At 64.4% G+C, this 20,775-nt stretch overlaps 4 protein-coding genes across 4 annotated transcripts; 1 reads left to right on the top strand and 3 right to left on the bottom strand.

Moving 5' to 3' along the window:
• Window positions 1–50: 50 nt before the first annotated feature.
• On the bottom strand, window positions 51–5,329 carry CHLRE_16g670050v5 (uncharacterized protein). The gene is made up of 9 exons (XM_043071141.1): window positions 5,060–5,329; window positions 4,891–4,967; window positions 4,444–4,658; window positions 4,010–4,209; window positions 3,273–3,410; window positions 2,898–3,041; window positions 2,086–2,667; window positions 1,540–1,728; window positions 51–1,086 (listed from the first exon to the last, which is right to left on the bottom strand). The coding sequence occupies exons 1-9, from the start codon at window positions 5,156–5,158 to the stop codon at window positions 949–951; spliced, it is 1,782 nt and encodes a 593-aa protein (XP_042915810.1). The 5' UTR covers window positions 5,159–5,329; the 3' UTR covers window positions 51–948.
• Window positions 5,330–5,469: 140 nt separating this feature from the next.
• On the top strand, window positions 5,470–12,084 carry CHLRE_16g670100v5 (uncharacterized protein). Its single transcript, XM_043071142.1, has 11 exons — window positions 5,470–5,738; window positions 5,824–5,869; window positions 5,938–6,008; window positions 6,122–6,738; window positions 6,904–7,352; window positions 7,477–7,742; window positions 7,884–8,166; window positions 8,523–9,358; window positions 9,510–9,668; window positions 9,802–10,690; window positions 10,854–12,084. Exons 1-11 carry the CDS (start codon window positions 5,619–5,621, stop codon window positions 11,540–11,542), a joined length of 4,425 nt encoding a protein of 1,474 aa, XP_042915809.1. The 5' UTR covers window positions 5,470–5,618; the 3' UTR covers window positions 11,543–12,084.
• Window positions 12,085–12,097: 13 nt separating this feature from the next.
• CHLRE_16g670151v5 (uncharacterized protein) lies at window positions 12,098–13,849 on the bottom strand. The gene has a single exon (XM_043071144.1). The coding sequence runs from the start codon at window positions 13,380–13,382 to the stop codon at window positions 12,993–12,995; it is 390 nt and encodes a 129-aa protein (XP_042915808.1). The 5' UTR covers window positions 13,383–13,849; the 3' UTR covers window positions 12,098–12,992.
• A 378-nt stretch (window positions 13,850–14,227) lies between these two features.
• On the bottom strand, window positions 14,228–19,849 carry CHLRE_16g670150v5 (uncharacterized protein). Its single transcript, XM_043071143.1, has 7 exons — window positions 19,151–19,849; window positions 18,878–18,946; window positions 18,345–18,521; window positions 17,868–18,086; window positions 17,185–17,484; window positions 15,320–16,933; window positions 14,228–14,993 (listed from the first exon to the last, which is right to left on the bottom strand). Exons 1-7 carry the CDS (start codon window positions 19,190–19,192, stop codon window positions 14,979–14,981), a joined length of 2,436 nt encoding a protein of 811 aa, XP_042915807.1. The 5' UTR covers window positions 19,193–19,849; the 3' UTR covers window positions 14,228–14,978.
• Window positions 19,850–20,775: the final 926 nt, after the last annotated feature.

Below are 20,775 nucleotides of genomic sequence, written 5' to 3'. Positions count from 1 at the left end.
CCGGCTGTATGTGTGTTTTTGGCGGCATCGTCGGCGGGGCTCATGCTGCTTTCGTGTTGGCAACGGTACAAGTGTACAACTTGTGCAGCCGAGGCCGATTAGGCGGCGGACGCGTTTACTTCACACCGCCCCCCATGCATGCCTTGCCTGTAACGACCCCGCCTCCACTCGTGCAGTCCTCTACTGATCCCAAGCAACGTCCATGGGGTGGAGGTGGGGCCATGGGGATGCTCACCTAAAGACCCAAACCGTTGTCAATCAGTAGGCGTGGCGGCAAATCGGGTCCGTACTTGTGCAATTACACGCCACGAATGCCCCATGCCTGGGTCTGTATGTGTGTAAAGCTTTGTCGCACGCCACTACTCTCGGTCACTGACACTCGCTCCTAGATAGCCACTCAACTCAGACTGCTTGCACACGACGCGAACCAAGCAGCAGCGTCCGCCTTGCTAGCAGGGCTCCTTGTATACACCTCCATCCTGTCCCTCGAACAAATCCGGACCCAAGTGGAAACGCGGATAGATGCCGTCATCCCCCAAGCCCCAAATTCACTAGACAAGATTTCATTTGTACACCCTTGCTTCGATGCCCAGCACAAGGCCTATATATCGCCTAACCGGATTCCTACAGTCCGTGCACTGTGTGTGCCGAGCCTGCTCTGCACTTCAGCTGAGCCTCTACTCTCTCGAACCACTTCATGCGCGCGCCGCCTGCCACCGACGCTACAACCACGACCACGTGCATGCGTTGCCACTCTGCAGTGCACCGTCGCCATGCACCGACTCTTCATAGTTCTCCATGCGCCCGCAGCCCCCAACCCTCAGTTCCCACCACCCTGTGCCGCAGCTCGCAGGCGCCGCCTGCCTGGTCATTTCCACCTCCCCACTTCCCACACCCATGTTGGCAAGCCCCCTCCCCTCCCCGCCCGGCAGCTGCAGCCGCCGGTCATCAGTGCCGATAGCCGCCCCGGCTGTTGGACGCCAGCGCCACCTCCCGCAGCTTCTTGTCGTTCCGCTGCCGGTTCTCCAGCGCCTCCTTGGCGGCCTGCGCGCCCTTCATGTCGCCGGCAGCCAGCACCACCAGGTCCTGTGCAGCGCAGCGACACAACAGGGGCGGGACGGAGGGGGGGGGGTAGGTTCAAGGCATGCCTGGTTAGACGGCGGGGATGAACAACGGCATGAAGGAGGTGGTTCCAGGCATGACTGGATAGATGGCGGGGATGAGCAGGCGCAGAGGGGGCGCCCGGGAAGGTCCCCAAAGTGTTGGCATGCCGACGTGCCATACCGTACTTGGTGTCGGCAGGGTGTGCAGGTCAGTGCGTAGTGATCCCGAACCCCATACCAAGCCGGCTCGCTCTTCCCCCTGGACATGCCCTAAGCCACAATGCCAAGGCGCCACGCCCACACCACATCAGTGCAGTTGCCCTTGCCCCGGCCCCTGTCCCTGGCTCTGCCCCTGCCTCTAATCCTGTCCCTGTCCCTGTCCCTGCCCCTGCCCCTGTCCCTGCCTCTGCCCCTGTCCCTCCCGCTAGGCGCCCACCTGGCGGTACCGCGAGTCGGAGGGCAGCGGGTCGGGCACGGGGCGCCATGCGTCCGGCACCTCCTTGGTGATGGACCAGTACCGCGCGCCGTCGATGTTGATGTGCGACAGCCAGCTGCCCTCAATCGCCGCCACCGCCACGCCCTCCTTGTCACTGGGCGTGGGGTCGATGTTGCTGGGCGAGGGCGTCTGCAGGAGGAGATGGCGCGGGAATTGATGCCGGAGAACCGGAATTGGTACCATTGGGCCGATGCTGCGTGCGTTTGCACTGCACTAACCCGGCGCCCGGCCAACCCGACTCACGCCTTGGTGTTGCATTTACGAATGCCGCGGCCGCACACCGCAATTCCCACCCCAGTTCGTCACCCCCTTGCGCCGCGTAGCTGTGCCCGCGTCCCCACAAACCCCCCTAATACCAGCCCCCCAACGACTTAGTCTGCAGTCTTCAGTGCATCCTGTACCGCTTTCCCCAACATCCTTGCAACCCCCACATCCCCCCCCCTTTCCCTCCCGCGGCCCCACAGCCACATCATGCCCTCCGCCCACCTGCGATATCCGCAGCAGCTTGCCCATGCTGTTGAGCGCCGACATGCTGAAGAACGACCCGCCGCTTTGCGCCTTGCCGCCCCCGTGCGCGCTGCCGTCCAGTTTGGGCAGCCCCGAGGACGATGACGGCCCCAACCCCGCGCCGTCGCCACTCTGCGACGCCCGCGCGCTGTTCATGCCGCCTCCCCCGCCCCCGCCACCCGGCCGCGGCGGCGAGGCGCCCGACCGGCTAGCCGCTCCCGACGAGTCCCGCGCGTCATCCGGCCCAAGCAACCCGCCGTTCGCGCCGTTCGCCGACTCCACCGCCGCCATCGCGTCCGCCTCCTCCGCCGCGGCCGCCGCTGCGGCGGCCTCCACCGCCGCCCGCTCCAGCGCCGCCGTGGCGTCACCCTCCTCCTTGTCCGGGTCGTACTCGTTCTCGCTGGCCGACTCAAACTCGTCCTCGTCGGCGTCGCCGCTGCCCGGCCCCTCGCCGCCCGGCCCGCCCGCGCCCGTGCCGCCGCGCTGCCGCAGCGCCGCCGCCCCAGCCTCCTCCAGCGCCTCCGCCATGTCCGCCGTGCTGGTCTTCTCCTCCAGCGATGCCTGAGGCCGCGCGGGTGCACGGCATGCCGGTCCACAGCCGCGGCTCAGTGACACCATCAGCCTGGTACACACGGTGCACTTCGGCAGCGCTAGAACGTGCTTGACGCTTCCAAGCTCCTCCCTTGCTCTACGCGCACCGCCCCGCTTCCACCCCCGTCCGCAGCCCTTCATGACCGGTCCACGAACACCCTCAACAACTCTCGCTACGCGCCCTACGCGCGCGCGCCCACCTGGTTGTGCCGGCAGTCGTAGATGAAGCCGTGCACGGCGTCCACGCGGCGTAGCACCTTGCTGCGGGCGCCCTTGAGTGCGCCAAAGCTGATCACCGTTTTTAGCTTGTTGCGCACATCCACCAGGATGGCCTGGCCATCAACCTGACAGCGGGAGGGGAGCGGATGGCGTAACGGCACAAGGCCCGGGGCAGAGTCAGACGGCAGTCGGGCGTGTGCCGATGCGGCGGAGCCGCCTCTTCTTCTAGCAACCACGCCAGGCCCTCATGATGATGCCCTCAGTCCCGCTGCCCGCCGGCCTGTGCGCAAACCCCTCCATCCCGTTACTGGCCCACAGCTGTGTCGCCCACAGTGCCGCACGTGTGCCGTACATACCTCGGCGCGCGGCCGGCTGCTGCCGTACACCACGTTCTTAATGTAGTACTGAGGGTAGTGCAGCTCGATGCGCGTGCCGTCCCGGAACTCCACGTAGCGGAAGCCCTTGGCCACCGTCTTGAAGCCGTAGTACTTGACCTGGGGGGTGCGGGCGCGGGGGTTGGGACGTTACATGCCCGAGCCCAATGAATAAGTTCCATTACCATCAGAAAGCCCAACCAGCCACGAAAATGCAAGAAGAATGTGCCAGTAATAATACCCTTCAGTCCCGGGATTTGGGGGCTTAGGGCATAGTAGGGGCTTGGTGGGCCTAGCTGTAGGCGGCGTGCCGCATGGTGGCTAGGGTTGGGGTGCGGACTCGTGCAGTTGATTGGACAAGTGAGCTCACTCGCGTGTTTCTGTTGCCCCCGCTACGCAGCGGCAGCGGACCACCCCTGCCATATCTTTGGCATGCTCCACGCACATCCTCCAAGCTTCCTCCAAGCTTCCTCCAAGGACCCTACCAGGACCCTACCAGAACCCTACCAGGACCCTACCAGGACCCTACCAAGACCCTATAAGGACCCTACAAGGACCCTACAAGGACCCTACAAGGACCCTACAAGCTCACCTCCAGCCCGCGCTGCGCGACAACCCTGGCGCACACACACCCGGCCTACAAAGAGCCCTCGTCCGCCGCATCCCGCCCAACCTAACCGCCCCGCCCCACAACCCCGCCCCACAACCCCCGTCCTCACCTGGATGGACACGGTGGGCTGCGACAGGCCGCGGAAGCGGTAGCTGCCGCCCGGCCCCTCCATGTGGAAGGCCGACACGGGCGGGTGGTGGCTGATCTGCTCCATGAACATGGAGGTGCCGTCCGACAGCGCCGCCTGCCACGTCTCGCCCAGGATGGGGTTGAAGGGTTTGCGCCAGTTGGTGAAGGCGTGGTGCAGCCCTGAGGGGTGACGGGCGGCGTGGCAAGGTGCGCGGCGGAAAGGTTGGGGTCGCGTTGGCCGCAGTAGGGTCAGGGCAGGTGGGTAGAGGTCAGCCCGCAGGTGCCATTTCAACATCAGCGCCGTAGCCGGGTGCTGGCCACTAGAGAGCGGGCCCCTCCCGCCGCCTTGCTGTCATCGCCGAGTCGGGATCCCGCGCCAGAACCTTGGAAGTCCCTGCGCCATGCGCGCCCCACCTGCGATGAACCAGGTCGTGACCAGCTTCATCCGCTCCACGGGGTCAGTCGCCTGGGCTGCGGCGGTGAGGTACCGCGGGTGCACCCACACGTCTGCCAGCTTCTCCAGGTAGCTCCGCGGCTCAAAGATGTTGACAGGGAAGGGCGTGTTGATGAGGTTGACGTTGCCTGTCAGCAGCCGCTTCCCCATCGACTTGACCCACTGCATGATGGCCCTGCCAGCGCATGGGAGTGGATGGCTCAGCGGGGAGCAGGGCGTATGGCCCCGCGGGGGGAGCGCGAGCAGTTGGAGTGTCTGCTAGGACAGGTCTGGGCGACCGCCCGTCTGTGCGTCCGCGGGAAGACAGCCACCAGCAAAGCAGTATTAATCCATATACGCGTCCTATGCGGCAGTTACTGAGCCCAACTTGGGGCCGGGGCACTTGGAGAGGTTACCGACCGACTCACTCGCGTTGCTGCTTGAGCAACTCGTCGTTGGTGCACAGCATGCCACCGTTTTCATCGGCATCAGCATGGTACGCAATCTGCGACCGTAGATACAGGGCGCAAGTTAGGCGAGGCCCGCCTGCAAGCCCCTGTCTGCATGCCGGCCCGGAAGCACTAGCGCCTGACTCACCTCCTCCTCCACCGCTGCCGCTGCTACTGAACTGCCGTTTGATGACGTCGCCGGTGCATCTGAAGGCTTCTTCTTCTTCGAACCAAGCTTGAAGACCATCCTTCCCTATATGGCGCGCGGAGCTCGGAAAGCGCCGAGCAAACTCCCTAATCGAGAGCAACTTAAGTACAGGGGTCAAGACATATCATGTCACCAGTTGTTTTGCGCCTGGCTAGTGTGGAATATGTCCAAGGACAGGTTGCTTTCCTGCGATAGGACGCTCGAGGTTGCTTAAATAGCAGTATGTATATTATAGCAGCAGCTAAAGTGAAATAAGCGCGCGAATGTCGGGTCAGTGAAGCATTGTCCCATGCACCGGAAGCAGAAGGACTTCTGTTGCCTTCCGGTGCATGTTCACTGTTGAGCTTACCCACAGACACTACACAAAAAGCTCTTACCTGGCCCAAACGGCGTCAAGGGCGTCAACTATTACCGGATTTGCTAAAGAAGTTGGGGCTGCAGCCCCGGCCCCCAAGCTCGATCACCATTACTAAAAGCATATAGTACAGGCACGGTCGCGATGAACGATTCGGACGCGCGGGGAGCGGGCGGCCGCGCTCCTCGCGGCGGTCGCGGGAACGCAACGCCGGGCAAGCTGCTGGGCTTCGTCTCTAGCCCTCTGCAGCTAATTACCAAGACGGTACGACTTAAGATTATGGAGGGTAGCCAAGCAGCCTGTCCTCAGCGGAACACAATTTTAAATCCGGGTGCTTGTGCGCTTGCAGGTGAAGGGGCTTGTTTCGCCTGGCGAGTCGCGCACCGCAAGTGCAGGTAAGAGTTGGTGCTGCTTATACGTGCGCCGGAGCACACAACGCTTACACCTCGCTGCATGCACGCAGGAGCCGCCACGACTCCGTCGCCGGCCGCTCAGCAGCCCGCTGCCGCAGCTCAGCAGCAGCCAAAGAAGAAGGTATGGTCTCGAGTGCGGCCCGCCAGGAAGAAGGCCTGCTAGTTGCCCGGGCGCGGGTGGGATCTTCAGGCCCCGCCCCGCCCCGACGCCTGACGCCATCCCCTTTTGCGCAGGTCGACGAGGGGCCCAGCTCCTTCTCATTTCCCACCCTGAGCGGGGCAGACGACTCGCCTCCTGCTAACGCACTCTTGAGGCCTGCGGTGGCGCCCTCGCCCTCCGCTAAAGCCGTGGCGCCGGCCCCGGCGCGGCTGGCAGCAGCCCAGGCCGCCATCGCCGTCCCAGCCGTAGTCAGTTCTTCTGAGCTCATGAACGGCTGGTCACCGTCAAAGCTAGCGTCACTCAACTTCTTCCTCAGTGGTGTCGCCCAGGCGAAACCTGGGCCCAGCGCGTTGGCAGAGCCCGCCGCTGCGCTGCCGTTGGCGCGGGCGCCGGTTCAGGCACTCACGCTTGCGCCGACGCCGATGCCATCGTTTGACCCAGTGCGGTCGACGGAGGTATTCCGGCCGTACCAGGGGCTGAAGGCGCTGTTGCGCGCCGGGCCTGGTGGGTTGGTGAGCGGTGGCGGCAGTGACACGGCGGGGCCGAATGGCTTTGCGTTGGGGCTGCCGCAGCAGCCGGGCAGCAGCACGGAGCCGCTGGGGCTGCCGGCCGCGGGGCCATCATTCGGTGGCGCGGCAGGGCGACCGCCTCTCGGCAACAGCCTGCGCTACAATCCGTACGGCCGTCCCAAGTACGTGCTTGTATGCCATTGTTTCGTAGTCGTTGGGGGGCTCTACTTGGCCAGGGGATATCTGCACGAGTTGAGCGTCAGAGAGTCTGGTTTTGCATTGTGCTGATGCGGGGCAGCCCTGTGCCATTGTAAGCCTAACAAACATATGCACTTGCACCCTTGCAGCCTACCGCGCCCCCCTCGCGTTGCGGGCCCCAGCGGCCCAGCCGCCAAGGATCAGGCGCCCACAGACGCGGCCGGCAACGCACCCGAGCAGCGCCAGCAGCAGCAACAGCAGACCTCTCTGGCGGTGGCGACTGCACAGCTGCCGACGGGCGTACCGCCGGCCGGTCCCGGCCCCAGCGGCATGCCGCCGCGGCCGCCCACTGCCGCGGGTGGTGTGCGCCTGGCTCCGGGCCAGGTTGCGTTCGCCTCGGGTCGGTCGGGCACGCCCCTGCCCAAGTTCGGGCCGCTGGGGCTACCGGGTGCGGTGCCGGGCGCGCAGGGTCAGGCGGCAGGGGCGCAGGCTGGTGGTTTCCGGCCGCTGCTAGGCGCGGCGGGCGCGGGCACGAAGCGGCAGCGGGAGAGCCCGGCTGCGTCGCCGCTCATGGCGTCCGGCATCCGCAACCTGTCAGGTGGGCAAAGCAGTAAGTGGGCGGGCTGTGCGGGCAGCACCGGTCGGCGTTCTCGGGAAAGTTTGTCAGCGCGGCAAGTTGATGTTTCAAGCTGTTGACCGGAGTGTTTGGAATGGCTGTGCAGATTTCAAGCGGCGGCGGCAGGCCATGGCGCAGCAGCCGCGCTCCGTGCTAGCGGGGCTGTCGGCGCGCACACCGCGTGACACCACTCCCGTGAATTCGGACGGCGAGCGCACACCGGGCGGCTTTGGCAGTGGCGGCTCGGGTGCGGGCGGCGCCTCTGCCGCCACCACGCCGGCGCCTGCGCAGGGCACGCCGGGCGCTGGCGGCGAGCTGCCCGCCACCGAGACGGCTCGGAAGATTCTGGAGACCCTGGACAACTTCGCGCGGGTGAGCGGGCGGAAGCGGCGGCAGCAACCGGGGTGCCGCACCTATTGGGGCATGATCAGCATTTGCATATCCGGTTTGTCCCCCGGCGCCGACAATGTTTTCGTGTGATGATGTGCACCCCTTGCCTCCCCTTCCCCCTAGGCCGCGGACAATAACACGCCGATGGCAACCACCTCGAAGCACGGCGGCCACGCGAGCGGTCGTGGGGGCGCTGGCGCCGGCGCTATTGGCGCCGGCGGCACCCCGCTGCCTGGTGGCTTCATGCCGCCGCTGGACCGGCTGGACCAGAACCACTACGGCGGCACACCCACGCCCGGCGCTGGCGCAGTGGCCGGCACCGGCGGGTTCGGCGTGTCGGGTGCGACGCCGTCGCCCGCGGGAGGCATGACCGCGCACGCAGGCCATACACCTGGGCCGCGCTTGGGTGAGGACAGGAACGGAACGGGGTGGAGGGGCAGGGTTGGGATGAGGTAGGTGTTGGGAAGGACAGGTCTTGGTTCACCACGTGGGCAAGCCGTTGAAGGGGAGTTGCGGATAGGCCAGCGCGCCCCTTAATCCCTCGATCAGGCCCATGCCACGGCTGGTTGAGTTTCATGCGGGGCGCACAGCACCACGTCCTGCGTGGCGGGAGATTCGCTGACAACACGTAGCGGCTCGCCGCGATGAGTGTTTTCTGATAGTAACTCTCGAGCATTCTCTCTATTATCCTTGCTTGGGGCCTTCGTTTGCAGCACATGCTTTAACGCGTCCTCTGCTTCCCGCTGCTTCCGTGGCCCGCAGCCCTGGACTTCCAAAGCCCGGCACCGTCTCCGGCACCCTCGCTCCGCCCTAGCGCTGGCCAGGACGCGGGTGCTAGCCCGGCGCCGGCGAAGTCTGGCGCCAGCGGTGCGTCCACTCTGCCAATGAGCCCCATCGTCATGCCGCCGGCCCAAGTGGGCGCCGCAGCCGACCGTGCCGCAGGCGCTGGCGCGGCCAGCAGCAGCGCACCTGCGACCGGCGCAGCTGCCACATTTGGCGCCCCCAGCAGCAGCGCGGCGGGCGGCTTCGGGTTCAGCTTCGGCAAGGGGGCGGAGCAGGCCGCGGCTGCCGGCACCACCACCACTGGCATGGCTGGGGGCTTCGGCTTTGGTGCGGGCGCATGCAGCGCCGCGGCGGGTGCGGCGGCGGACGCGGGCGCGGCCTCGCCCAAGTTCACCTTCCGTGATCCTGGGGCGCCTTCGGATCCCCGGCTCAAGAAGGCAAACGATGTGATCGCGCAGGCGGTTGCTTTGGGATTTGTGAGCGCAGCCGATGCGCCGACCTTCACCTTCACACCGCCCAGTGTCGGTGTGGAGGCGGCGGCGGCGCCCAGCGCCGCCACGCCGGCGCCTCTGAGCAGCCCGGCGGCGGCGGCGGCAGCTGCGGCTGGGTCGCCTTCTGCTCATGAGGAGGTGGCCAAGGCCGCGGCCGTGCCGTTGCCGGACGACGACGACGATGAAGACGAGAATGACGCCGGGGCGGCGGTCGCGCCCGCTGCGGCGCCGGCAAGCAAGCTGCCGCCCGGCCTAGCCAAGCGGGTGGCATTTGCTGATCCGGGCGGCGTTACCCCTGACAAGGCACACGAGAACGGTGGCAAGGTGAGGACTGAGGAGCTGTGCTGGCGTCTTGTGGTGGTTACGGTAGTCCAGAAGCCGGACGGTGTCCTGGTAGGGAAGTTCTTAAAACAAGCCCAACACCAAGTTGTGTAACACAAGTAACACTGATTTGGCATGTTGGTTGTGTGTGCAGGGCGACACGTCGGGCGTGCCTGTTGCCTCCACTCCACCTCCCGCGACGCCGGGCGCTGGCGGCTTCTTCAGTGCTGTCAACGCCGGCAGCACTCCGTTCCGGCCGGCCGGCGGTGAGGTGCCGCCGGAGACGCCCGCCCCAACTCCGGCGCCCGCCAAGGTGCGGAGCACAAGGACATGTGCAGTCTTCCGAATGCGCGTTTATTGTGGATGCGTGCCGTGCCAGGATGGGTTTGGGACATACGATGGGCTTGGGCAGTGGTTTACCGACCTGCCCATCCCAAACATCGCAGGAGTCGTCGACCCCCGCCTTCTCATTTGGAGCGCCGACCACGGCGGCTGCGCCTGCGGCGGCGCCCGCTGTCGCTGAGGCTGCGAAGCCCGCTGCGCCGGCGTTCTCCTTTGGTGCGCCCGCCACCACCACTGGAGGCTTCAGCTTTGGCGCGGCTGTGACGGCGGCGCCAGCAGCAGCTGCAGCCGCTAAGGAGGCGGAGAAGCCCGCGGCCCCCGCCGGAGCGTTCACGTTCGGCGCCCCTGCCTCCTCCACCCCCGCCTTTGGCGCCGCCGCCGCCAGCGCGCCTGCCACCTCTTTGCCGGCCTTTGATGCCGCCACCACGACCACGCCAAGCGCGTCCGCGCCGGCTACCGAGCCAGCGAAGGCGGCGCCGGCCTTCACGTTTGGCACGGCGCCGGCAGCCGCTGGCGGCCAGGTGCCGGCATTCGGCGCAGCATCGCAACCAACGACCGCAGCTGCATCCTCCGCACTCAACTTCACCTTCGGCGCTGCCCCCACCACCTCGGCCAGCACCGCCGCCACCACGGCCGTTGGCGCGGCCCCTGCCACCAGCAGCGGTCCCAGCTTCGCCTTTGGTGCGGCACCAGCTGCGGCCGCCAGCAGCGCCGCGGCGGCGCCGCCCAGCACGGCGGTGACCGCTGCTCCCGCGCCCATGTTCGCCTTTGGCGCCGCCTCTGCTGCCGCGCCCGCGACATCCACGTTCGGGGCAGCGGCGCCGGCTGCTGCGGGTGCCGGCTTCGGCTTTGGAGCTGCGGCCTCGGCGCCGGCGGCTGTTAACACGGCCGCTACCGCAACCAGCTTCACGTTCGGGGCCCAACCCCCGGCTAGCACCAGCGCCCCGGCCGCGGCTTCGGGACTCAACTTCACGTTCGGGGCGGCTGCAGCATGTGAGCGGCGTACTGGCGATTTTTCGGGTTTGCATGTGCTATGCCCGCTGGTTGCATGTGAACATACCTTCCCGAAAGAATGTCCTCCTTGATGCGTCTGGTGTCGGCGCCGTACCGTCTGACACTTCGCCACGCCCCCGTTTGCTCCTCCGTTGCCCCGCAGCTGCGCCTTCGTTCGGCGCGCCCGCAAGCGCGCCTGCGTTTGGTGCTCCCGCCAGCGCCCCTGCGTTCGGGGCGGCGGCCAGCGCGCCGTCCTTCGGTGCACCGGCGGCAGCGGCGGCCTTCGGATCTGGAGCGCCTGCCGGTACTTTTGGCGGCGCGGCAGCCGGTTTCGGTGCTGCGTCCACACCCGCGCCTGGCTTTGGCGGCGCGGCCTCAGCCTTCGGCTCGCAGCCGGCACCCGCGCAGCCCGCATTCAGCGCTGCGGCTCCCTCCTTTGGGGCGCAGCCGGCGGCAGCACCCTCGTTCGGCGCGGGTGCGGGCTTTGGCGCGCAGGCGGCCAACGGCGGTGCGCCTGGTAGCATGTTTACGTTTGGTGGTGGTGCTCCCGCGTCTGCTCCAGCGCAGTTTGGGACCGCACCCGGGTTTGGTGCTGGCACGTCGACGTTCGGCGGCATGCAGGCCCAGCCTTCGGCGCAGTCGTTCGGCGGGTTTGGTGCTGGTGCGCCGGCGCCCGCGGCGCCCGCATTTGGCGCCGCGCCTGCCTTCGTCGGCGCAGCACCGACATTTGGCGCCGGGGCGCCGCCCTCCCCTGGTGGTGGCGGCGGTGACGCGGGCGGCTTCAACCTCGGATTCGCGGACACGCCCAAAGACGGGCGCAAGCGGGTCAAGGCCCGCCGCCACGGGGCGTAGTGCGGGGCGCTGGTGCTGTTGATAGGGGGCTAGGGCAGGTGAGAGCTGTTGCAGGTGTGAAACGGTGTGAGCTGCAGGTGTGTGCTGGGTTGCACGGCCACTGTGTGTGGGCTAGGCTATAGGCTGATGAGCGCATTTCATCGGCGCAGGAAGAGTGTTTGCGTGCACGCTCGGAGGTTGGGGCTGCCAGGGCATGCGTAACGGCATGGCGAGTAGTGCGGCTGTTGACAAGTGTGCTGCGTCTGGCTGCGGTTGGCTCTGCTGTGGCATCGCGATTGCTAGGCACCTGGTTTGGCTATTTGCCTGTGGAAACCGACCCCGGCTATGTCCGGGCGATGAGGTTGTTCGGCCTCAGACTGTGGAGGGGCTCAGCCCCTTTTCCCGTGACCGGGGAACACGTGTCATGTGCGCTGTCATGAGGATTACAGCGTTGTAGATGCGTGAATGTCCGGCTGTCAGGGCAAGGGTGCAAACGCTCTATCAGTGACAGTACGCTAGCTGTCAGCCGCGGGGTGCTGTAACCGCTGTAACGCAGAGTGTGCACCCATGCACAAGGCCCGCATCTACGACGGCTCTCAGCCCACAGCCACGTGAGCCATCGTACCCGGCTGCCCACCCAATCCCCAACCCGAGCTTGAGCCAACCGCCCATACACGATGTATGCCGTGGCAGCTAGCTTGCGGTGCCAGCACGTGCAGCCAGGGACCCAACATGCATCCCAAAAGTCACATCGACGCGATGGCTCCACACAGAGTCCCCCAGCTACCGTATCAGGACACGACACGGACACTGTGGGGCTTCGTCCCCCTGGATCGCTTCGCTCATCATCACGGGGCTCAGACCCAAAACGATGTAACTTGAGAAACAATCTGCTACGAATAAGCTCATCCCAATGAATACAGTGGCGTTCACGACTGTTGATTAATCACCGCCAGCAGACGGTATGTATGCCGCCAACCGTGTCAGTCAACAATGCTCCAGGACCGGCGCAACACCTCCGTGTCTGCGCAGTCTGCATCTCCTCCACGCCAAAGAAAAAGGAAAACAAACTGTACAGGATCAGACAACCCAATCTGAGAACGAACCTCTGTACGGACATTCTGGAGTCGGGGCCTCGCTTAGCTACTTCAGGGTTCAGGTGATAACCTGCTAATGCGCACTCCGGCGAATCAGAATCAATGCGCAGCGCAAAATGAACAGACTAATGACTCTAGGAGAATGCACATATAATCAATGGTGCAGTTCCACAATTTGGGTCCGGCAGAATCAAAGCCGTTCCCCTACCCAATACACGTACTCGTGCGTTGGAGGGCGGGCACTACTCGTACGCCCAAACTACGAAACTATCAGACTCCATCAGGGTTGCGGCGCTGCATGTACCCATTACCAAGATGGACGCATGCGTCCTTAAACATTCGGATTCACCATGTATTTGCTCCCTGCTGTGGAATCAGCGTCTGAGCGGTGCAATTTTCTTGCTTGCTGGCCCTGATGGCTCTGCGTGTCCACTGCGGTGCGGCCGCCGGGTGCGTGCGTGCTGCGGTGCGGCCTGCCATGCACACTGCGACACCGGGTGCTGGGCTGGCCGCTGCGGCGGCGCGAGGAAGCTGCCGCCGGGGTAGGCGCCGTGCTGATGCGTGCCGTAGCCACCATGCCGTAGCCATGGCAGTAGCCGGCGGCCGGGTAGCCGTACGGCATGTGCTGCGCTGGCATGAGCTGCTGCGCAGGCTGGTACTGCTGGTGTGGAGGTGGCGCGTACGCCGCGCCGCTGATGAAGGGCTGGCCCCGCAGCTGCTGGGCCTGGGGCCGGCGGGGTCTGTCTGCTGCAGCTGCGTGTCATCCGCCCAAGTCTTCCCGCGGCAGCTTCCCGCGGCAGCTTCACTTGCCCTTCTGCTGCTGCTGCACCACCACTCGGGGAATGGCCGGGGCTTCAGGAACCCGACTTTCGCTTCAGGGCTGCTTCAGGGCTGCTTCAGGTGTAGTGAACCGTCACCTTCAGGCTTCAGGTTTGGCACTGGCAACAGGCCGGAAGCATGACATTTGCACAGCCTACTGCAGCTGCCTGTTGCATTGTGTCTTTCCATTTTGTGCTGTCACAGGTGTTGTCAAGAAACAAGAGAATGTGCGCGACATTCACCGTACATCCACCGCTAGTCCCACTATGTTCTTTGTGATGAAGCTTTGTAACAATTTAGTACATGAATGCTGCTCTCGGGCACGTTTCTTGCTGTCGGGCCCAGCCTCGCACAAGATGCCGCGCTTCAGGAACATTGCTTCAGGTCAGGGGTCTGTTTGCAATCAAACAACATCAATATTACTACATTCTATGCACAATGACATGCTTATACTTTGTCTGGTGCCAACGTGGGAAAATGATACATCGATTGATCAAGGGCTGACAGCGTGCACTAATGGTGCACCCCCCCCGCCACCGGCGCGAGGCTGCTGCATCCTAAACGCAGCACCGGCGACATGGGAAGGCACCAGACACTCGGGCAAGGATGGCATGCATGTCATGCGTGAGAATTAGGGGGCGCAGGCGGCCTGACACAACACCAGTGGCCCCACGTCTGGGCGTCACCCTTTTTGGCATGGGGCATGCCAAAAAGGGTGACGGCACCCACACCAGGCATTGCCACCACCAGCGTGGGCCTGCCCGCCCCCCAACTCGTGCAATGTGGGATATAGGCTATAACCAGCTATCTATGAACGCTGGAGGGTGATGGCTTGCCTCCCCTGCATATGCACAGACCCTAAAACCCGCCACTACTGCTGACCACCACACAGCACACGCCACACGCCCCCCTACACCACCGCCAGTGCGAGGCTGCTCCATCCTCAACGCAGCGCTGGCGTCATGGGAAGGCACCAGACACTCCGGCAAGGATGGCATGCATGCCATGCGCGGGAAACAAAGTAGGCTGCATGGGTGTTGCCCTTCCGCGTGCCTCATCGGCGTGCTGCATGGGACTCAGCAGTACCGAGCTACTAAGTCCCAGACGGAGTCCACTTGCTGCACACTACTGTATTCTTCAACATATTTACTTCAACATGTCCCTGTAAATACATATATGCAGTCAAGCAATAATTGGGCGAGCCTTTATCATTACCCCCGACGCTCTGCCGGACGCTGCCTTGATCTGGATGGTTCTTTAATATTCCAAGCTATGTAGGAAGTTGTGATAACCAAATGTAGATACGCTCCGTGCTTGTGAACGACCTGTGGAGCTGGCTACAACTTGGTCAAAGCGGTCGTCTTCGTCGCTGACCTCAAGCCTCTTGCAAGCTAAGTATATGCCCATGTCGCTTAGTGCGTCTGAATCATTTGTTGGATGGAATTCTTCGCAAGGACTTGAGGCCTACTTGCTCGGGGGTGTTTTTGCATGCCTGGCTTGCAGTCCACAGTCAAGATGCTCTAACATCGCTTGCGCACTGCTCACTGCTCATACAGCTGCTGACACGGCAGGCTTGCAGGTATTCAGGTTATGACGAGGACATGGGCATGTGGTGCTCGGTGCAGTGGAGGTGAGAGTGCTTGATCGACATGACAATGGGGATAACAGTTCGGTGTCTGTAGACACCTCTGATGAACACCGGTTGCGGGGCGGGTGACAGAGGGCTTCAGGGTGTCGGTGCTTCAGGCCCTTTCCTGAAGTGCTTCAATGTTTTCCTGATATGGTCTCTTCCCTGAAGCAAGCATCCTGAAGCCTTGACTAGGGTCATTTTCCTGAAGCTAGCCTGAAGCAAGCCTGAAGCAGCTAGGTTCCCAGAGTGCACCTGGATCACGCCGTGCTTGCGCATCTCCTCCTCGGCCTTGGCCAGCCTGATGTTGCGCTCGTAGCGGTTGCCCCCGCACACGTGGCTAACGGTCACTGAGCCCTTCGCCGAAACGGTGGCCATGTGGTCGCGCAGCTCCTTGCCACATGGGCATGCAAATATGACCCGGAATGGCCCTGCCTGCGGCCTGCCCCGCTCCAGGGCCTTCTGCTGCTGGTGGTGCAGATGCGGTGGGTGCTGGTGCGACGGGTGCTGTTGCTGCTGCTGCTGCAGCTCGGGCGCCTGCTGCACCGGCAGCAGCGCCTGCTGCTGCTGCGTGCCAGCCAGAAGCTGCTGAGGCGCGGGCCGCTGCGTCACCATGCTGCTAGCCTCAATCCGGGGCCGCTTGGCAGCAGGCGGCGCCACCTCCTCTTCCGTCTCGTCCGCTGCAGCCACAACCTCCATAGGGGGCGGCAGCGCCGCCTTGTCGGCGGCGCCGCTGCTGGGCGCCTTCCGCTTCCGGCCCGCCGCACGCTGCTGCGCCGCTGCCAGCACGCCGCCGGACGGCGGCGCGGTGGCCTCCGAGTCCGGTGAGCCGGCCTCGTCGCAGGCGACAGCAGCGCTCTCCGCCGGGCACGCCGCCGACGCGGAGGCTGCGGCAGCAGTGGCGCTGGCGGCCGGCAGACTTCCGACCAGGTTCCTGCTGGTCATCAGGGTTATCAGGAGCTTCCACAGCGCCTGCGTTTGCAGCAGACTTGTAGCCGCCGCGAGGTCCTTGGCCAGCCGGTGCGCCGCCAGCACCTGCTGCTGGATCTCCCGGCTGGCCAACACGGCGTTCGCCTGGTTGCCCTCTAGCAGCTGCGCGCTGACCATGCCCGCCATCACACGGAAGTGGGGTGGCAGGACGTGCACCATGCTCCCAATGTGGTTCCACAACACCGTACCCTCCGCAAGCTGCTGCAGCTTGTCGTGGCTTGCAGCCAAGTCCTTGTCAATCGACTGCGGCTTTTTCGCGATCCCGATGTCGCTACTGCTGGCGGCCGCTGCGTGCGGCGCCAGAGTGACGTCGCTGCTGCCGCCGAACAGTAGGAGGCCGCCGCCGCTGCAGGAACCTCCCGCAACTGCTAGCGCTGACTCAGCCGAGCAGCTGGGGAAGGTGGACGCCGCCGCCGCCACCGCCGCCGCCGCCGCCTCTGCGGACGGCTCCGACGTAGCGACGGGGTAGCAGGGAACACCGCCGGTGCCCGCGGCGGCGGCGGCGGCGGCGGCGGCGGGCTGCGCCTCCTCAATGGCCGCCGCGCCGCTGGCGTGCGGCCAGCCGTCGAACGAGGGCTGCTGCAGGTACGCCATGGGGATGGGGTCCAGCTCCATGTCGTCGCTGACGGCGGCCTGCGCGCTGGTGTGTGCCTCCTGGTCGCCACTGTTGGTGTTGGCACTGGTCGCCGTGTCGCCGACGCCGTCCGCCTGGCTCACCACGACGCTGGCGTCCGCCGCCGGCTCGCCGGTCGCGGCCAGCAAGCAGCCGCGGTACCACGAGTCCAGCGATGCGCATGATGATGCCGCCGGGCTGCTGGGTGGTGCGTCGCTGCAGATCATGGACACCTTGGCACCCACAGCCTCATCAGCAAACATCGCCTGAGGGTTGGTGGGGGGTAATATGATGGTATGTGGCAAGGGACGTGTGTCAGTCACAAGGACACGTACGTGACCCCAGCGCACGAGGAAACGTGCGTGCGTGCTTGGCGGTTAGTTGCCAAAACTAGATAGGGCACGTCCATGGACATGTGAACCCCGTCGAGCCTCAGGGCTGGCTGCACTGCTGCCGTACAACGCGTTGGGAGCGAGCGCCCGTTCTGCCTGCCTGCCATGCACCGTCCCAGACTCACAGCAGGTGGCGAGGGTGGGCTCTGCCTTTCGGCGGGTAGGGCACCTAGGGCACGATTGAAGCTCTCTTCCCCGTCCGTGCCGATGGCAGCCGAGCCGTCATCACTAGGCAGCTCCTCGACCGTGAGCCAGAAAGCGGTGTCGTCCAAACCTGGCAAGCCACGCATGAGGGCGTCGTCGATTTCAGCAATCGTGTCCTCGCTCATGGTATCCGCCTGCGTGTACATGCACACGTACGAGGGTAGCGAGCGAGCGTAGTGAGCGTGAATGCCGGGCGGAACGCCGCTCAGCACAAGCGCGCACTGCACAAGCGCGACGACCGAGGCCCTCGGCTCAGCATCCCTATGCAGGATTATTTTACACTAGTTATAAGCGCACAGCCACCAGGCGGGAACGTGTGTGTGTGTGTGTGTGTGTGTGTGTGTGTGTGTGTGTGTGTGTGTGTGTGTGTGCGGGGGGGGGGGGCGGGGGGGTGGCTCGGGTTTTGGTTGGCGTGTGGGTGCAGGTGTGCGAACCAATCTTGGACAACGCACAGCTGCCAACAGTCTCACACTGACCCGCATTCCCTCTGCAATGAAATCTTCAAGCTGCAGCTTCGCGAGCTAACAAGTGTGTGCGACGCGTTGACGGCCGCATTGCCATGTATATGTCCCTCATCTAGAACAAGCTCGCGCATCGAGCATACCTGCTTGCCAGAAGTCTCGCAGCTACCAGAGCATGTGTGCATGGCGTCGAGCCCGTCCGGGGTTGCTCCCTGGGACGGCTGGGCGGTGGGCACATGGCAGCGGTACCACGAGTCCAGCGATGCGCATGATGATGATGATGATGCCGCCGGGCTGCTGGGCGGTGCGTCGCTGCAGATCATGGACACCTTAGCACCCACAGCCTCATCAGCAAACATCGCCTGAGGGGTGGGGGGGGGGGTGTAATATGACGGTATGTGGCAAGGTAGGGACGCACGTGTATGTGCCAGTCACGAGGACACGTGGACCCAGCGCACGAGGAAACGTGCGTGCGTACTTGGCGGTTAGTTGCCAAAACTAGGGCGGGCACGTCGTCCATGGACATGTAAACCCCGTCGAGCCTCAGGGCTGGCCGCCCTGCTGCCGTACAACGCGTTGAGAGCGCCCGTCCTGCCTGCCATGCACCGTCCCAGACTCACAGCAGTTGGCGGGTGCGGGCTCTGCCTTTCGGCGGGTAGGGCACGATTGAAGCTCTCTTCCCCGTCTGTGCCGACGGCAGCCGAGCCGTCATCATGAGGCAGTGCCTCGAGCCCGTCATCTATTTGGCCATCCAGCAGTTCATCAGCCCACTCGAACTCCTCGCTCTCGGTATCCGCCTGTACATGCACAAGAGGGTAGAAAACGTGCGTGAACGCTGGGCGAAATCCGGCTCAGCACAAGCAGCACGCACTGCACAAGCGCGACGGGCGAGGCCCTCGGCTCGGCATCCCTAAACCAAATGAATGGCACTAGCTACAAGCGCACAGCCGCCAGGCGGCCGCGAGAGGCTCGCGAACCAGTCTTGAACGAACGCGCGCGCAGCTGCCAACAGTCTCACACTGACCCGCATTCCCTCTGCCGTGAGTGAATGTAATGCAATGAACTTCAAGCTGCAGCTTCGCGAGCTATGACGCGTTGACGGCCGCATTAATGCCGCATGTCCTGTTAGGACAAGCTCGCGCTCTGAGCATACCTGCTCGTCAGAAGGCCCATAGCAGCCACAGTCTGTGTGCATGGCGTCGCGGTCGTCCGGGGTGGCTCCCTGTGCCGGCGGACACGGAAGGATTGCGAGGGATGTCGGAATGCCGTGTGCGTGGTCCCTTACCGGCACGCACCCAGGCCTTGACTGCCCACAAACAAGCTAGTAGCATCAGCCTAAACGCGCTGCGAGACAATGCTGGCCCTGAACGCCTCTGGGTCAAGCGAAGCAGCCCGCGGCCCCAAGGAAAGCTCAGCCTGCACTCACCGGCGGCGTTGCCATGGCCTCCTCTGCTTCAGTACGCTTCATATCTTGTGCCAATTTTATGGCAATGGCTCGCCGGACAAACTCACGCGCAGAATGCGTTCTCCGTGGTCAAGGCCGGTCAGCGCTGTACGTGCGCTTGGCAAGGCAACAACTTATGCTGTTACTGCTGTGCTTCCAAGCAGAACGTAAACACAAGCAGCAGCCTGTTCCGCGGCCACGAAACGAGGCGTTGCGGTCGAGAACTTGCAGTAGTGCTCTGGGCTCTGTGTGGCAAGGTGCTGCCAGGTATATATCCAGTGCATGTATGCCTGTGTATCCGTTGTGACAACTTATGAGGTTGGAGAATTGGCCCTTGCGCGTCTGGGTCCGCTTTCTCAAGCACCCATCCGCCGGGTCTTGACGCTCCTCAGGCTTTCACAGCAGCCCTTTACCGCTAAACCTAATCTCGTGCGGCGCTATGCTCCAGCATACGTTTTCCACAAGCCGGCCACGTTTGGTGAAGTCTGTTAGCGCTCTGTGCCTTCTGCAGCCTGTCGACAAGGAGCTGCTGCGGCGAGCAAGCCAGGTGTTGCAGCTAGCCTTCCTTGCTAAGCACTCAGGCCGCGCGCGGCTGGCCAACCGGGGTGGCTTTGTCGTTGCGCGGAGCGCTGCTGCAGCCGCGGACTGCTCCGATATCGCGCCCAACCCCGCCAAATATATAGGTGCTCAAACGGAGAAGCAGTCTAACTTGTCGTCAGCGAGGGACCCGCCTGTGCTCGAGGGCGGGCCGGCCCGCGCGTGCGGCGTGCCAATGAGCTTTCCCGCTGGCACTTCCCGCGGCCGCAGCAGCGCCCCCACGCACCAGGCTGCACCCCCGGCGGGTCATGACTGGCAATCGAGTCAGAAGCCTGCAGCTGCACCCGGCACACGCACACACGGTGTGCAAGTACTCCGGCATTTGCTTGCGCGGGTCTCGTGCGTAGCGTAGCGGGTATACCGGCTCGGACCGGGTTACCAGTGGGGCTACTACGTAGGGGCCACGCTCCACGCTGACACGGCCACGGCGGTGGGCACGCTGCCCCATTTCGCAGTTCTGACCTCGATCGCTAGCTTGCTCTTGCTTCCCCCGCCACGCACGGTTCACCACCGCATATCCAGGATGGAGAACCCGCATCGATCTTTTCGGCAACGGGCAGCGCTGCCTGCAGGCGGTCGTACCATGTATGGGGGGGCTCACGTGCTCATCACCAAGTCCAAGTGTGCAACCACTGCGGCGGGACGGTGTGCGTGGGTGAGTCCACTTTGCGGGCGGGCGGCTGGCTGGGTGATGGCTGGGTGGCTGGGTGACGGCTCAGTGGGCTCAGTGGGTGATGGCTGGCTGGGTGACGGCTCAGTGGGGCTCAGTGGGGCTCATCAGTCGTGGGCTCAGTGGGGCTCAGTGGGTGATGACACGTTGATGACACGGCTCAGTGGGGCTCAGTCGTGGGCTCAGTGGGGCTCAGTGGGATGACATATGGATGACACGGCTCAGTGGGTGAGGGCTCAGTGGGGCTCAGTGGGGCTCATCAGGCGTGGGCTCAGTGCGTGGGGCTCAGTGGGTGATGAACGCTGGGTGACGGCTCAGTCGTGGGCTCAGTGGGACTCAC

The sequence above is a fragment of the Chlamydomonas reinhardtii genome, chromosome 16, assembly GCF_000002595.2.
Source record: "Chlamydomonas reinhardtii strain CC-503 cw92 mt+ chromosome 16, whole genome shotgun sequence".
NCBI lineage: Eukaryota > Viridiplantae > Chlorophyta > Chlorophyceae > Chlamydomonadales > Chlamydomonadaceae > Chlamydomonas > Chlamydomonas reinhardtii.
This window is presented reverse-complemented; position numbering and strand designations above follow the sequence as displayed.

Bases quoted from the DNA above. Each gene is read 5' to 3' on its own strand.
- CHLRE_16g670050v5 (XM_043071141.1), bottom strand. From the start codon at position 5,158: ATGGTCTTCAAGCTTGGTTCGAAGAAGAAGAAGCCTTCAGATGCACCG. The intron at 4,210-4,443 runs GTGGGGCGCGCA...GTCACCCCTCAG, and splicing joins CACGACCTGGTTCATCGCAG to GGCTGCACCACGCCTTCACC. The intron at 1,087-1,539 runs GTGGGCGCCTAG...TGCGCTGCACAG, and splicing joins CCGACTCGCGGTACCGCCAG to GACCTGGTGGTGCTGGCTGC.
- CHLRE_16g670100v5 (XM_043071142.1), top strand. From the start codon at position 5,619: ATGAACGATTCGGACGCGCGGGGAGCGGGCGGCCGCGCTCCTCGCGGC. The intron at 9,359-9,509 runs GTGAGGACTGAG...TTGTGTGTGCAG, and splicing joins CACACGAGAACGGTGGCAAG to GGCGACACGTCGGGCGTGCC. The intron at 9,669-9,801 runs GTGCGGAGCACA...CAAACATCGCAG, and splicing joins CAACTCCGGCGCCCGCCAAG to GAGTCGTCGACCCCCGCCTT.
- CHLRE_16g670151v5 (XM_043071144.1), bottom strand. From the start codon at position 13,382: ATGACACGCAGCTGCAGCAGACAGACCCCGCCGGCCCCAGGCCCAGCA.
- CHLRE_16g670150v5 (XM_043071143.1), bottom strand. From the start codon at position 19,192: ATGAAGCGTACTGAAGCAGAGGAGGCCATGGCAACGCCGCCG. The intron at 18,522-18,877 runs GTATGCTCAGAG...GTGCATGTACAG, and splicing joins ATGGGCCTTCTGACGAGCAG to GCGGATACCGAGAGCGAGGA. The intron at 17,485-17,867 runs GTATGCTCGATG...GCGCTTGTGCAG, and splicing joins GCGAGACTTCTGGCAAGCAG to TGCGCGCTTGTGCTGAGCGG.